The 13,545-nt window shown below is 35.7% G+C and overlaps 1 protein-coding gene and 1 pseudogene across 1 annotated transcript; one reads left to right on the top strand and one right to left on the bottom strand.

Annotated features, from left to right (window-relative positions):
* Positions 1–692: 692 nt before the first annotated feature.
* LOC125648731 (cytochrome P450 2C31-like) lies at positions 693–2,411 on the top strand. Its single transcript, XM_056144427.1, has one exon. It carries the CDS (start codon positions 693–695, stop codon positions 2,205–2,207), a length of 1,515 nt encoding a protein of 504 aa, XP_056000402.1. The 3' UTR covers positions 2,208–2,411.
* Positions 2,412–5,578: 3,167 nt separating this feature from the next.
* Positions 5,579–12,224, bottom strand: LOC125655941 (cytochrome P450 1A1-like; annotated as a pseudogene).
* Between the last annotated feature and the right edge of the window lie 1,321 nt (positions 12,225–13,545).

Raw genomic sequence — 13,545 nt, forward strand, 5'->3', positions numbered from 1 at the left:
TCAGCATTTGGCAAATTGCGTCAAATATTATCAGACGTCTTTCATACCAAATATTAGGCACACTGATTCTGAATACGAATTACTCTGTTTAGCTGATTAAGATATAGGACTCGCGGCCGATTTGAGTAGTCAACAGTGGATACTAATTTCTCTTAGGCATCTGATCCCATCTCTCTTATATCTGGCGGTCCGTTTTATCTCAAATATCTACTCTGTATTCCTTATAGGAGTTATGAGATTGATCACCATTCGTTGTCTTCATCTTTTTATTTTATCTTGTGATGAAAGTTGCAAGCATTGCACAAAAATGCATAATACACTTTCTCCAAAGTTTGTTACCTGTATCGGATAAAACAGCAGAGAAAGATTTTAATGCTTAGGTACACAGTTGTTCGTTTATACGGCGTTTCAATCGATACTCTGATAGATATGTATATTACTCTCTCAGAGGCTGGCAACGAAAATCTAGCTGTATTGAAGTCGATATATGATAGAAACACAATGAAACTTAACACCTTGGTATATTTTAACATTTAGACGCACTCGTGCATGTTACATGCATATTAATAGAGGAACTTTATCTACCCTATCCCTTTATATAAGACTAAGATAACATGTTTTGTATTTCAGGCATTACACAAATCTTTTCGAACAATTCCTTTGATACCTTTCGTTTTAAATTCTCAGACAGGATGACACTCTTCACGAGGACGAATCCCGAAACAAACCAGAGTATTTTTGACTTTGTGGTATTGTTAACAATACTCTCGATCGTCTTTTTTATTATACACCTTATTCTAGAATGGAGGCAAAAACCGCCTGGGCCCTGGGGACTTCCGGTAGTAGGTCACCTGCCTTTCCTTGGATCAAAGCCTCTGGATAAATTTAAACAATACCAAAAAGAGTATGGAGATGTGTTCTGTTTACGATTCGGTATGTGGCCTACCGTTGTCATCAGAGGGAGAGACACCGTGAAGTCAACCCTTGCACATCAATCAGATCACTTTGCTTCTCGACCACCGTTCTTCTCAGTGAAAAGCGTGAGCGATATGAAGGGCCTTACTTTTAGTGAGTTTGACGAGAGGTACTTGCTTCACCGAAAAATTGCCAGTAGCGTAATCAGAGAGATTGGAAGTTACAGTAAATCTGAATTAGAAGATGTGTTCCGAGACGAATCAAACATACTGGTGTCGAGCTTTTTGGCAAATGAAGGCAAACCGTTTAACCCTAGATATTTAGTTTACATAGCCGCAGGGAGCATTATGTACCAGTTCTGTTACGGAAAGGGTGAGAACATACGAGATGATCCGGCATTTCTAAAAGTTATGAAAGACCAAGAAATATTCCAAGAATTCTTCGCAATGGGAAATTATTTTGATGTTTTCCCATGGTTGCAATACATTATGCCGAATCAATTTAACAAGTTTTTGGAAACGATTAAAAACGCTAGGTGTGCCAGAAAGGAAGACAAAGATGATATTATAAAGACATTTTATCCAAATAATCCTCGTCATGCATTAGATGGCATACGAAATGCTTGTTTGAAGTACAACATAACAGATGTCCCAAATGAAATGGGGCTGACAAAGGCTCAGCTGATTGACACGTTGGACGACTTTTTTACCGCTGGATTCGAGACAATCTCTTCTACCTTACGGTGGGCATTAATGTATTTTGCTGAATATGAAGACATTCAGTTGAAAGTACAAAGAGAAATAGAGGAGAGAATAGGAAGAAACAAAGTTCTATCTGTGAAAGACCGACATGATTTGCCTTACACCGAGGCTACAATTCTAGAGATCATGAGGGTGGCACCTGCTGTTCCCATGGGACTTCCTCACCAAGCAACCAATGATGTATTTGTAAAAGGAAACTTGATCGAGAAAGGAACTGTTGTTTTCTTTAACCTTATCTCTGTTATGCATGACGAATATTGGGGTAATCCGCATGAGTTCCAACCAGGGCGTTTTTTAGATGATAAAGGAAATTTGATGAAACAAAAAGTCGACAATGTGTTGTCATTTAGCGCCGGACGACGAAACTGCGTCGGCAAGATGATCGCACAGGCAGAAATATTTTACTTACTAGCGACTGTGCTCCAAAACTGTAAAATTTGCAAACCCGAGGATACAAGTTATGACTTTGAAGGTCTGTATGAGCTAAGTTACTACCCCAAAGAGTATGAACTGTGTGTTCATCCAAGATGAATCATCACTACATACATTGTCATACCGATGTGATTATGTAAAGTTACATTCACAGGATGGAGCAACACATTTGCATCAAAGCAAATTAAAATTTGTGTTGATGTATAATTAAATCATAGCCAGTATGTATTTCAACACAGAAACTGTTATAAAGTAAGTTTGCATTTTGTATCTTATGCGACATAAGAACTAATGCTAATAGAATTTGCCATAATTTTAAAATATGTAGTATATATTATAACTGCATTATATATATGTGTATATATTACATATAATATGTTCAAGAAATTGTATTCATGTTACTATTCGAGCAAAAATGAATATTACTTTTAGAATAAAATATAATCTGTTTTATGTTCAATGAAATACAAAATAGAAGTTCTGTGCGTATTGGTATCAGTATTATTAACTACTTCCTCTTGCATTGATTGGTCATTACAATCATAATTAGCATACTTCATTTTCTATATCAGTGCAACGAAGGCAAATTTGAAAATTCAACTTTAGTGGACCAACCTAACAAACGGATTACTTTGACATTTGTGGATATATAAATATTTGGTGTCGTTAGATCAAAGAATACAGTTATATGGTGTATAATTTGATCTACGACGTCAAAGATTATGAGGAGCAATTTGAGATAATAAGAAAATGAAAGTACATGTATACAAAACTTCGTTCCTGTATGTTCATTTTACGTCATTTGCTGTGTCCAAAATCCTGAATGACTTGTCAGATATTCATGTGGATTTGTCAGAAATGACTCGGAAGTCGTTATCTTTTTATAAAAGAGTGTTAATGTCATTAACTGCCATCTACATGTCAGCATGATATCTGACAAGTCGACATAATTTTCAGACAAATCGACGTAATAATCTGACAAGTAAACATGTCGATTTTTCAGATGATTATATCGACTTGTCAGATGATGATGTCGACTTGTCAGATGCAAGGTGAAAATAACGAACAGTGATAAATCTCATAACTCCTATAAGCAATACAAAATAGATAGTTGCGCAAACACGAACCCATGGACAAACCAGAAATGGGATCAGGTGCCTAGGAGGAGTAAGCATCTCCTGTTGACCGGTCACACCCGCCGTAAGCCCTATATCGTGATCAGGTAAACGTAGTTATCCGCAATCAAAATCAGTGTTCCAAGAACGGTTTAACAATCGGTATGAAATACGTCAGACAGCATTTGACCCATTGATAGGTTGTATTGACGAACTAGATCGTTATAACGGTCATAGAATTTGCGAAATGCTGACTTCAATCGAGACTGTTGAAACCCCTGTACCATCAACTTGTTTGTCAGTAGTTTACCTCAATTTAAAAAACTGACTATACGCAGAACAAGCTCTTGCATATCGAATCAGTTGAGATATATAAACTCCATATGCAGGTAATAATGGAATGTTGTTACATAAATATGGGAAGTTGACGATGGAGAAGCTGCAATCATCCTGTTTGTCATACAGTTGAGTTGTCAGTTCGCCGTTCATGTCTACGTTCAATAAAAGTATGATGCAGAAGTGGGCGACTCTCATAATTATTACGACTTCCTGGAAAGTCATATCAACTTGTCAGATGATTATGCTGACTTTTCAGATCTTTATGCCGACTTGTCAGAAAAAATAGTCGTCAACTGGATGGTACAAACTGGGCATGGACACGTTTTTATGTTGAATATGCGACACACAACAACATTTGACAATTCGACATAATTATCTAACAAGTGGTGGTAGAAATATGCCACCATACCATTCAAAATGCAGACTTGTCAAAATTCGCATTGGAAATCGAATACATTGCCGTTACCTAGTTCAGATACAGAAACGCCATCATAAATAAACCATTCGTACAATTTCACAATGATGAGTTTCCTAATAAAACTCTGAATTCTTTAAGCTGCAAACTAATGTGATTTTACATTTTTGCGCGAGTGCAATGAACAGCCAAAACATCGGAAGATGACACATGCCTCAGTAACAGTGGAGTATGTGGAAGCAATTATCCGCGGCCTTCGGCAGCTGGTTACCCTCGACCAGTGGTGACCTCAATCAACAACTGTATACTGTTGCTCACACTGCTTTCCTTCGATTATATCTCTGTTTCTTTATCAATCGCCATGCTTTCTTAAGAGGTTAGTTTCAAACGCATAGATAACTTCCTATATGTCCATTATTCTATCAATCTATTTAAATCGTATCATAACAGCTTTCTGTGGAGAAAACAAGGCCTCCATTGTCATTTGTTTGGCTTATCCAGTGGATATTCCTTGCACTGAGACAGAAAAGATGGGCCTCCTTAATAACAGTAGTATTCAAATTGAGAACGCAATACACTCCATAATTAGGTTTAATGATTTAGAAATGATTTCAAAATTGCAACCATCACATTCAAATATTTTTTTCGCAATCCACATAGAGAAATATTGCAAAGCAACATAATGTTGGGACAGAAAGTAAAATAGATAATAGTTGATGACAATCTGCAAAGATTGCTTCAGAACTTTTCAGATACATTTCAGATCATTTTCAAATAAATGCACATATTATTTGACGTAATATACCATATAGTCATTAAGAAATGTATAGGTTAAAGGGACTGATTCACGATCTTCCCCCAAAAAATGTTTTTTTAACTAATAATGATCAAAACCCACTGTCTATTAATGCGTTTAAAATATTTCTCATAAAGATTGCGGTTATAGATCATCCCAGAAGCTCATTATAGAGAGTGTATTATTTGTTTTGTAAACAAAGATCGTGGTATGTTATTGTTTACATAATTTTCAAAAGAAATGAATATTGATCTAAGTTTATTATATCTTTCACATTTCAGGCATTCGCTGGATATAATGTGTCATCTAAAGTTAAAATTTGTGACTGCAAAATTAAGATGCTTTATATAACAAAATCAATATTTCACTTGTTTGTTTGTATACATTAAAAGACACGAGTCTTTGTTAACATTACACATATTTTAAGGCTAAATGATGCTTTTATCAGGTTGGGAACACTTCGCCTATAGCGAGATATTCTCGCTAAAACGCGATTATCCCTCTCTAGCGAGAATAAATATATTCTGTACAACCGAGAAAAACACCCGTGGAATACATCTCTTTGTGTTTCACGTAAAAAGAAGAAAAAGTGCTAAAATGTGTGATACTTCTGCAAATATATTAATCAAAACAAAAACACTCACGATGTGTATTGGATTTCAGACTGCTTCCCTTTTACGCAGCCACTTTGACATGCAATTTCATGACTATGTTGTCAATTTCATTCGCATCATGTTGAGTGCGTGTCGCACTTATTCAACGTTGCACGGGATTTGACATTATTTTCAATGAAGACGCAAAAACACCTGTTTGTGGTAATGTTTATTTCTCGCTAAAGAGGGATAATCGCGTTTTAGCGAGAATATCTCGCTATAGGGGAAGTGTTCCCAACCTGTTTATTCTTGGATTCAGAAGGTCAACATTTTGACTGCAACATTAAATGAGTTATATTTTTAATGTTTAACATCAAAAATGAAAAATATATTTTTTCAAAAATGCTGAACCAGTCCCTTTAAGGGGAAGAATCAAAGTATAGAAAACTCGCATGTACAATGAAAAACAATTTTATTTCTTCAATTCATAAAATGTTATCTCATTTAGAAAGTAGTAATATGGTATAGTGCACGTAAGTAAAGATACCAAACAGTAATCAATATCTTGATACCATAAAAGATACAAATTTAGGAGAAGGACAAACACGGACCCCGCTATATGCCAGAGGTAGGATATGTTGCCTAGGAGTAGGCACCCCTTTGTTGACCGGTTACATCCGCCCTCATCAGGTAAATGGATTTGTCCGTTTTAAAATCAGAGTGTAATGAACGGCAAACAAGTGGTATGAAATACGTCAGACAGGAGGTAATGTTCTTGATAGACATGTATATGAGTCTACATTTTCTGCTTTGTAAAATAATAGCAATAATATGATAGGAAGACAGGTGATCATGTAGTAAGCTAGATATATTTTGTTTGAACATACTTTTCACAGACGTGAATGATTTCCCTTCGAGTACCTTGTGATAGAGCACAAGGGGTTGAATTATCTGTGTCGCAAACATTGCACCACGGTGCATTTAAATGTCAACACTCATATTAGGCGGGGAGAATACTGATTACTGTGCGGTATTGTTAAAGGGTTCTTGCAGAACTGTGATCATTAATTCACATAAATTGTAATGTATAGTATGTGAGCTTCCTTGCATATAGATTAAATAACGTCAGAAGAGTAATTGCTCATCAATCCCTTCTACAATGTGCACAAAGATACGAGATGAATCCGTACAAGTGCTTTTTGCACAAAATGGCTACCATTACTGATAAGTGGCATTTTTTTCATATTGCATAACTTTATTTAAAATCTGCGGAAAATTGATTTCCATATGGTGGACCTGATTTTACTCTAAAATAATGATCCAGTAGAAAGGACAACATCGTGAAATACGTAAGCATAATTACTGTTAGATATTTGTCTTGAACTGTTTCATTACTAACATATCCCCTGTACGACTCCGTAAGAACTGGAAATCAATGTCCCTTGGCATTTCTGATTGTTCAGGCCGATTAAATTTGCTATAAAAAACAAGAGGCCCATGCGCCACATTGCTCACCTGAGTCACCTTGGCCCATATCTGAAGACATTCCATATATATTTGCATGTAAAACCTTAGTCCCTATTATGGCCCAAACTACCCTTTGCAAACTTGAATCTACACTATGTCAGAAAGCTTTCATGTAAATGTCAACTTCTTTGGCCCAGTGGTTCTTGAGAAGAAGATTTTTAAAGCTTTTTCCTATATTTGTATGTAAAACTTTGACCCCCCCACTTGTGGCCCCATCCTACCCCCCCCCCCCCCGGGGGGGGGGGGGGGGCATGATTTGAACAAACTTGAATCTGCACTTTGTCAGAAAGTTTTCTTGTAAATATCAGCTTTTCTGACTCAGTGGTTAGTGAGAAAAAGGTTTTTCCTATATATTTGTATGTAAAACTTTGACCCCCTTGTCGCCCCATCCTACCCCCGGGGGCCATAATTTGAACAAACTTGAATCTGCACTATGTCAGAAAGTTTTCATGTAAAAATCAGCTTTTCTAGCTCAGTGGTTCTTGAGAAGAAGATTTTTCCTATATATTTGTATGCAAAACTTTGATCCCCTATTGTGGCCCCATCCAACCCCCGGAGCCCATGATTTGAACAAACTTGAATCTGCACTATGTCAGAAAGTTTTCATGTAAAAATCAGCTTTTCTAGCTCGGTGGTTCTTGAGAAGAAGATTTTTCCTATATATTTGTATGCAAAACTTTGATCCCCTATTGTGGCCCCATCCAACCCCCGGAGCCCATGATTTGAACAAACTTGAATCTGCACTATGTCAGAAAGTTTTCTTGTAAATATCAGCTTTTCTGACTCAGTGGTTAGTGAGAAAAAGTTTTTCCCTATATATTTGTGTGTAAAACTTTGATCCCCTTTGGGGCCCCATCTTATCCCCGAGGGCCATGATTTGAACAAACTTGAATCTGCACTATGTCAGAAAGTTTTCATGTAAAAATCAGATTTTCTGGCTCACTGGTTCTTGAGAAGAAGATTTTTAAAGATTTTTCATATATATTTGTATCTAAAACTTTGATCCCCTATTGTGACCCCATCCAACCCCCGGAGCCCATGATTTGAACAAACTTGAATCTGCATTATGTCAGGAAGCTTTCATGTAAATCTCAGCTTTTCTGGCTTAGTGGTTCTTGAGAAGAAGTTTTTTAAAGTTTTTCCCTATATATTTGTATGTAAAACTTTGATCCCCCTTGTGGGCCCCATCCTACCACCCGGGGGCCATAATTTGAACAAACTTGAATCTGCAATATGTCAGGAAGCTTTCATGTAAATTTCAGCTCTTCTGGCCCAGTGGTTCTTGAGAAGAAGATTTTTAAATGACCCCACCCTATTTTTGCATTTTTTGTGATTATCTCCCCTTTGAAAGGGACATGGCCCTTCATTTGAACAAACTTGAAAGCCCTTTACCCAAGGATTCTTTTGGCCATGTTTAGTTGAAATTGGCTTAGTGGTTCTGGAAAAGAAGTCGAAAATGTGAAAAGTTTAACAGACAGACGGACAGACAGACAAACGACGGGCAAAAGGCGATCAGAAAAGCTCACTTGAACCTTCGGTTCAGGTGAGCTAAAAAGCCATACATTACAATTAGACAATTTATTTCACATAACACTGTATATCCTACTTTTAATTTTGTGTTTATTATAGGAGTTATGAGATTTATTAATGTTCGCTATTTTCACCTTTTCATGATATTAACTTTTCACCTCTGCAATTTCAACATCATAATTTCAAACCCACAGACATCAAAACCGCTAATTTCCCTTAGAACAAACATAAATATTATAAGGTTTGGGGGAGTATGTCAGACTAAGGTTTCCTTCAAAATCGTAGTTCTCGTGCTCTGGTTTGCTAATGTCACATTTACATAGAACAGTAGCGAACAGCAAAAAAAGTTCGTTGCGAGCTAAGGTTTCACCAGGACACCGTCTGCGTCCAATGCTGAAGGCAAGCACGCTCTCTGTTTTCTCTCTCATCAATTTTCCCCGTGAATCCAGAAACCGTTCAGGTCGGAATTCAAAAGGATCACCCCACTCCTTGCCATGACCAACGGAATAATGATTGAAAAAGACGAGAGTCCCTTTCTTTATGACATACCGATTTACCAAGACATCTTCTGTTGCACAGTGAGGAAGTCCTAATGGCACAACTCCTGAGAGACGCATCGTTTCAAAAATCGTAGCCTCCGTAAAGGGCATCTTCTCGCGATCTTCTAAGAGTATTATGCCTTTCTGTCCAATGACATTATCTATTTATCTTTGAATTGTCGCTTGAACAACTGGATACTCTGCCATATAAAGAAGTAGCCAGCACAAGGTTGTAGATGTATTATCAAATCCACCTCCAAAGAAATCTCCAGTGAGAGTAAAGACATCCTGTTTTGTTAAGCCAACCTCATTTGGCTCATCCTCCAATCCATACCTGATAGAGGTCGAAATTATGCCATCCACAGCATGACGCATATGTTTCGGATCAAATGTTTCCAAAATATCTTGAAATTTCTCTGCACGAGAATGCTGTGATTTCCTGATAAACTTATGAAATTTTCGAACTTTCTCTTGAAAGAAAATTTGTGTCCAAGGAAGAACATCTGTGGGATTAGCGGCTTTAGCCATTTCCTTAAAGTTCTTATGATTTTCCAACAACTCCAAAAAGTCTTTATCTTCCCTAATATTTTCTCCTTTACCATAGCAAAACTGATAAATAATGCTTTCAGTTGCTTCTGTAACCACTTTATTCGGATTAAAAGGCCGACCATTTTCATTAAGGAAATCACTTACGATTCTGTTGGCTTCCTCCTGCATAATTTCTTCCATTCTACTAGAATATTCCTTGAGAACTGTGCTAGCTATTTTCCTATGCAGAAGATACCTTTGGTCAAAATAGCTGAATGTTAGTCCTCTCATCTTATTGATGAATTTAAAGGAATTGAATGCAGGTCTTGCAGCAAAACTATCAGACTGTTCGCTCAATACTTTTTTTACTGTGTGATAGCCGCTGATGATGACTGTTGGCCAAACACCCAGACGAAGTTGATAAACATCACCGAATTCTTCTCGATAGCGCTGAAATTGTTTCGCATGATCTTTCCCTAGGAATAGTAAATGACCTATGAATGGGAGGCCCCATGGTCCCGGAGGGGAAAGTGTTCCGTTCATCAGGTACTTAGTTACAAGCAAAACAATAATAGCCAATGCAAATATCGACCAAATGTCCACCATCTGGACTACTGATGAGGTGCTGGTTAATTTCTCCATATTTATCTGAAATGAGAATGCAAAATGTTATCCATGTAGACAACCATTTTTATCACGTTCTGCAAGTGACTGATATTGTAGTGATACAATGGAAATATAATTCAATTTTTTCTATGCTATACATACTGTAAAGGTACATTTTCACAAGCAGTACTTATTTCCGTTTAGTCCGTGGTCACATAATTTCGTATCAGGTGACATAAAAGTATGTAAGCTATTTTAATGCAACCCATATGCAACTCAGCGAAATCCCGTACCCGCAGACGAAGCTAAAAATGATTATCCGCGAAATCAAGACTCTGTGGAAGTAAATGATTCTACAGTATTTATCATAGTTAGCTTCATTTATAGATCTAAACCGTTAGATTGAATATCGTATTGCATTTTTTTTAAATATGACTCACTAAGAGAATACTCACAGCGCAGTATTTGGTGAACTTTTTATTCACTTCATGTGCTAAGTACTTTTGTCGTAATTTACACTAGTTGTTTTCATTGCGTACATTTGTCGATATCCATTTTTAAAACCCTCATACTCTTACTGTTCTATCATACATGCATTTTCATAAAACTGTCAACTAGAATACACTATTGATATTGACGTCACAGGAGCATGTGATTCTTAAATTAATTACAAAAGTCACACACTAAAACAATATCAACATTTAAATATCCTCCATTTCTTTATAATGACTTGTTTTATTTGATCTAAACAATTATATTCTATATTTGAATATACAAAAAAAGGATGGTTTAAAACAACTTACATATGTATTACAAATCCTTCTACTTTTAAATGGTTATGAAAATAAATATAACAATAATTAAACATTGTACATAGTATATTTTTTCACCGGTACATTTTGTTAATAAAAAAGTAAAATAACAAACTGCGACCAATCATAAATCCCGTAAAAACTACATGATTCAGAGTAGGGAAAACGCGTAACTGGAAGCATTAGAAGTGGGATCAGGTCCCTTGAAATAATAAGCATCCCCTGCTGGATGATCATACCTGTCGTGTTAGTGATTGCATTCATGTAGTAAAGTACATCTTAGAGATAATTATCTTGCTATGTATGACTAATAAGTGATGATTCAGTATTAATTCAACATGGTGGAATGACTTCATTTCATGTGATCCACTTACGTTTTCTGTATTCATTTGAAACTGTCGACCTCATGTAGTATGGACAATTTTATTACATATGTTTCCCCATACAAACGATTACTTGCAATTTGAAAGAAAAAATAAATATCATATCATTTTTGACACAAGCAATAAATTCATTTCAGTTGACGTGGACACGATTTCAGATGAAATTTTTTAAATTTTATTTTTCCATTTTTAATGTTTACAATGCTTAACAAAGGCATCTCTAACGGTCAGCAAAATTTGAATGTCAGTTGTCAAGTTACATGAGAGATACAGAGCTTACTATACTTTGCTATGTAAACAAGGTCCGTGTCATGTTTTTTTTTACATGGTTTACATATGCGTGTAAAAGTTTCGTTTCTAGCAGAATTTTAATTTACAAGTTAATTCTGAACACATTTATACAGTTTCTAGCGTTAGTCACATCTCATTTTGTTTTAAGCATGGTATTTTCTATTAAACAATCTTGATGTAAAAACAAATATGGCACGAGCCTTGTTTACATAACAAAGGATTTTGAGTGTTTTATCTCATTTGTAACTCGACAACTGATATTCAGATTTTTGCTGACCATTAGAAATACCTTATTTAAGCATCGTAAAATAAAAGATGGAAAAATAAAATTCTGCACAAATCGTGGCCATGCCCCTTTCAAATCCAATGTGAAGATAACAAACAGTGGTCAATCATATAACTATGAGAAATATGACTGAAGGAATCAATAGTGGAATGATTCATATCATATACGAATGCATCAATATGCTTCAATATATCCTATGTCAGAAATTTAGAACACATATACTTACTTGAGTAGTATATCTAACGTAATTCTTGGCTCCGTAAGTCTGTAGTAAAGTTTTAGCCCCGTTTCAATACTGAAAACATTTAGATCTCCAATTCTGCAATGTTTTAAAAGGCATTTTCCGGTTAGGTAACGACCTCGTTTAGCTTGCGTAACAAGAAAGTCACGTGTTGAATGTTTATGTTTTGAATATCTATCAATAGATTCAGTTGTGTATTGGTAGCATTAACGCATGCACTCTCGAAACATAAAACTACCAATAAATTAGAAGCTACATGAAATAAATATTATGCAATAAAGGATATCTAACAAATATACTAGAAAATATATATAGTTCAAGACATGTCTTCTTACATAACAGTAAACATTATTGAATGGATGTACTTCTGCAAAGGATTCGCATTTAATTTAATTTTCTTTCCACGTAGCATGTACATTCCGTTAAATATATGTATATGAACAAATTACATATAAATAGTTCCCTGTGTACAGCCACACTACGAAGGTCACAGATGATTGCGAGTGCAGGGACTCCACTTATTCACTCCAAACCGCGACAAACAGGCACTACACTTACGTGATCAGCTGTGCCTATTGATGCAGAGAAACAAACAATTTGATGTCCTATTTTGGCACCTAACATTTAACGTGACAGCTTTTGTCAATATCTGTCTAGATATGGGTCCAGGGACTACAAAACAAATGACTTAACTCCTATTTATTTAAAGGCATTATATTAATATGTATATTTTTATGTCATAAAAATGCGAATTCCAAGCTCTGCCCAAAGAGCAGAAAAAGCTAACTTTTATCGAATCTTTCACACGCATATATTTTTTTTCTGCACATAACCGTAGAAAATGTATTTATATCACAACTTATTCTGCAATTAATGAATTTTAAAAAAAAAAGAAAAGTAAATGCATTCTTAAGTACCTTCTCTGTTTGATAAATTTAATATGAGTTGTCAAAAGGTACATTGCAAATGTTTGCTATGTTCAATATTTCATAGTAATACAAATATAAATGACAATGCCCTTAGGAGAGGTCAATCAAATAAAGGACTATACATGAGTTGGGTCATTTTTGGCCCCCTCTACAGAAAATGTCTACATTTACCAAGGTGAGTGTTTTGGCACCCATGTTACTAAAAAATATACTTGAGATTGTTCAACCATCGCGTTGCCATGGAAACACGCTCTTACAAATCGATATTTACGTTACTGTTGTTGTACGTTGGGTAATACTTTGACTTTGAAGATCACATAAAGTACAATAGATAAGTACACAAATTTCGCCATAGTGATTTGTAACATGAACACGGCGACTCTTCCATAAAATAATGTACCGGTGAGTTTACAAGATATACATAGTGTTATTCTAAAACATTTTATTTAAATTGATGCAGGCATTTGAATGATTTTAATTACGGATACATGAGAAATATTTTCCATT

This window comes from Ostrea edulis, chromosome 7 (assembly GCF_947568905.1).
Source record: "Ostrea edulis chromosome 7, xbOstEdul1.1, whole genome shotgun sequence".
NCBI classification, from domain to species: Eukaryota; Metazoa; Mollusca; class Bivalvia; order Ostreida; family Ostreidae; genus Ostrea; species Ostrea edulis.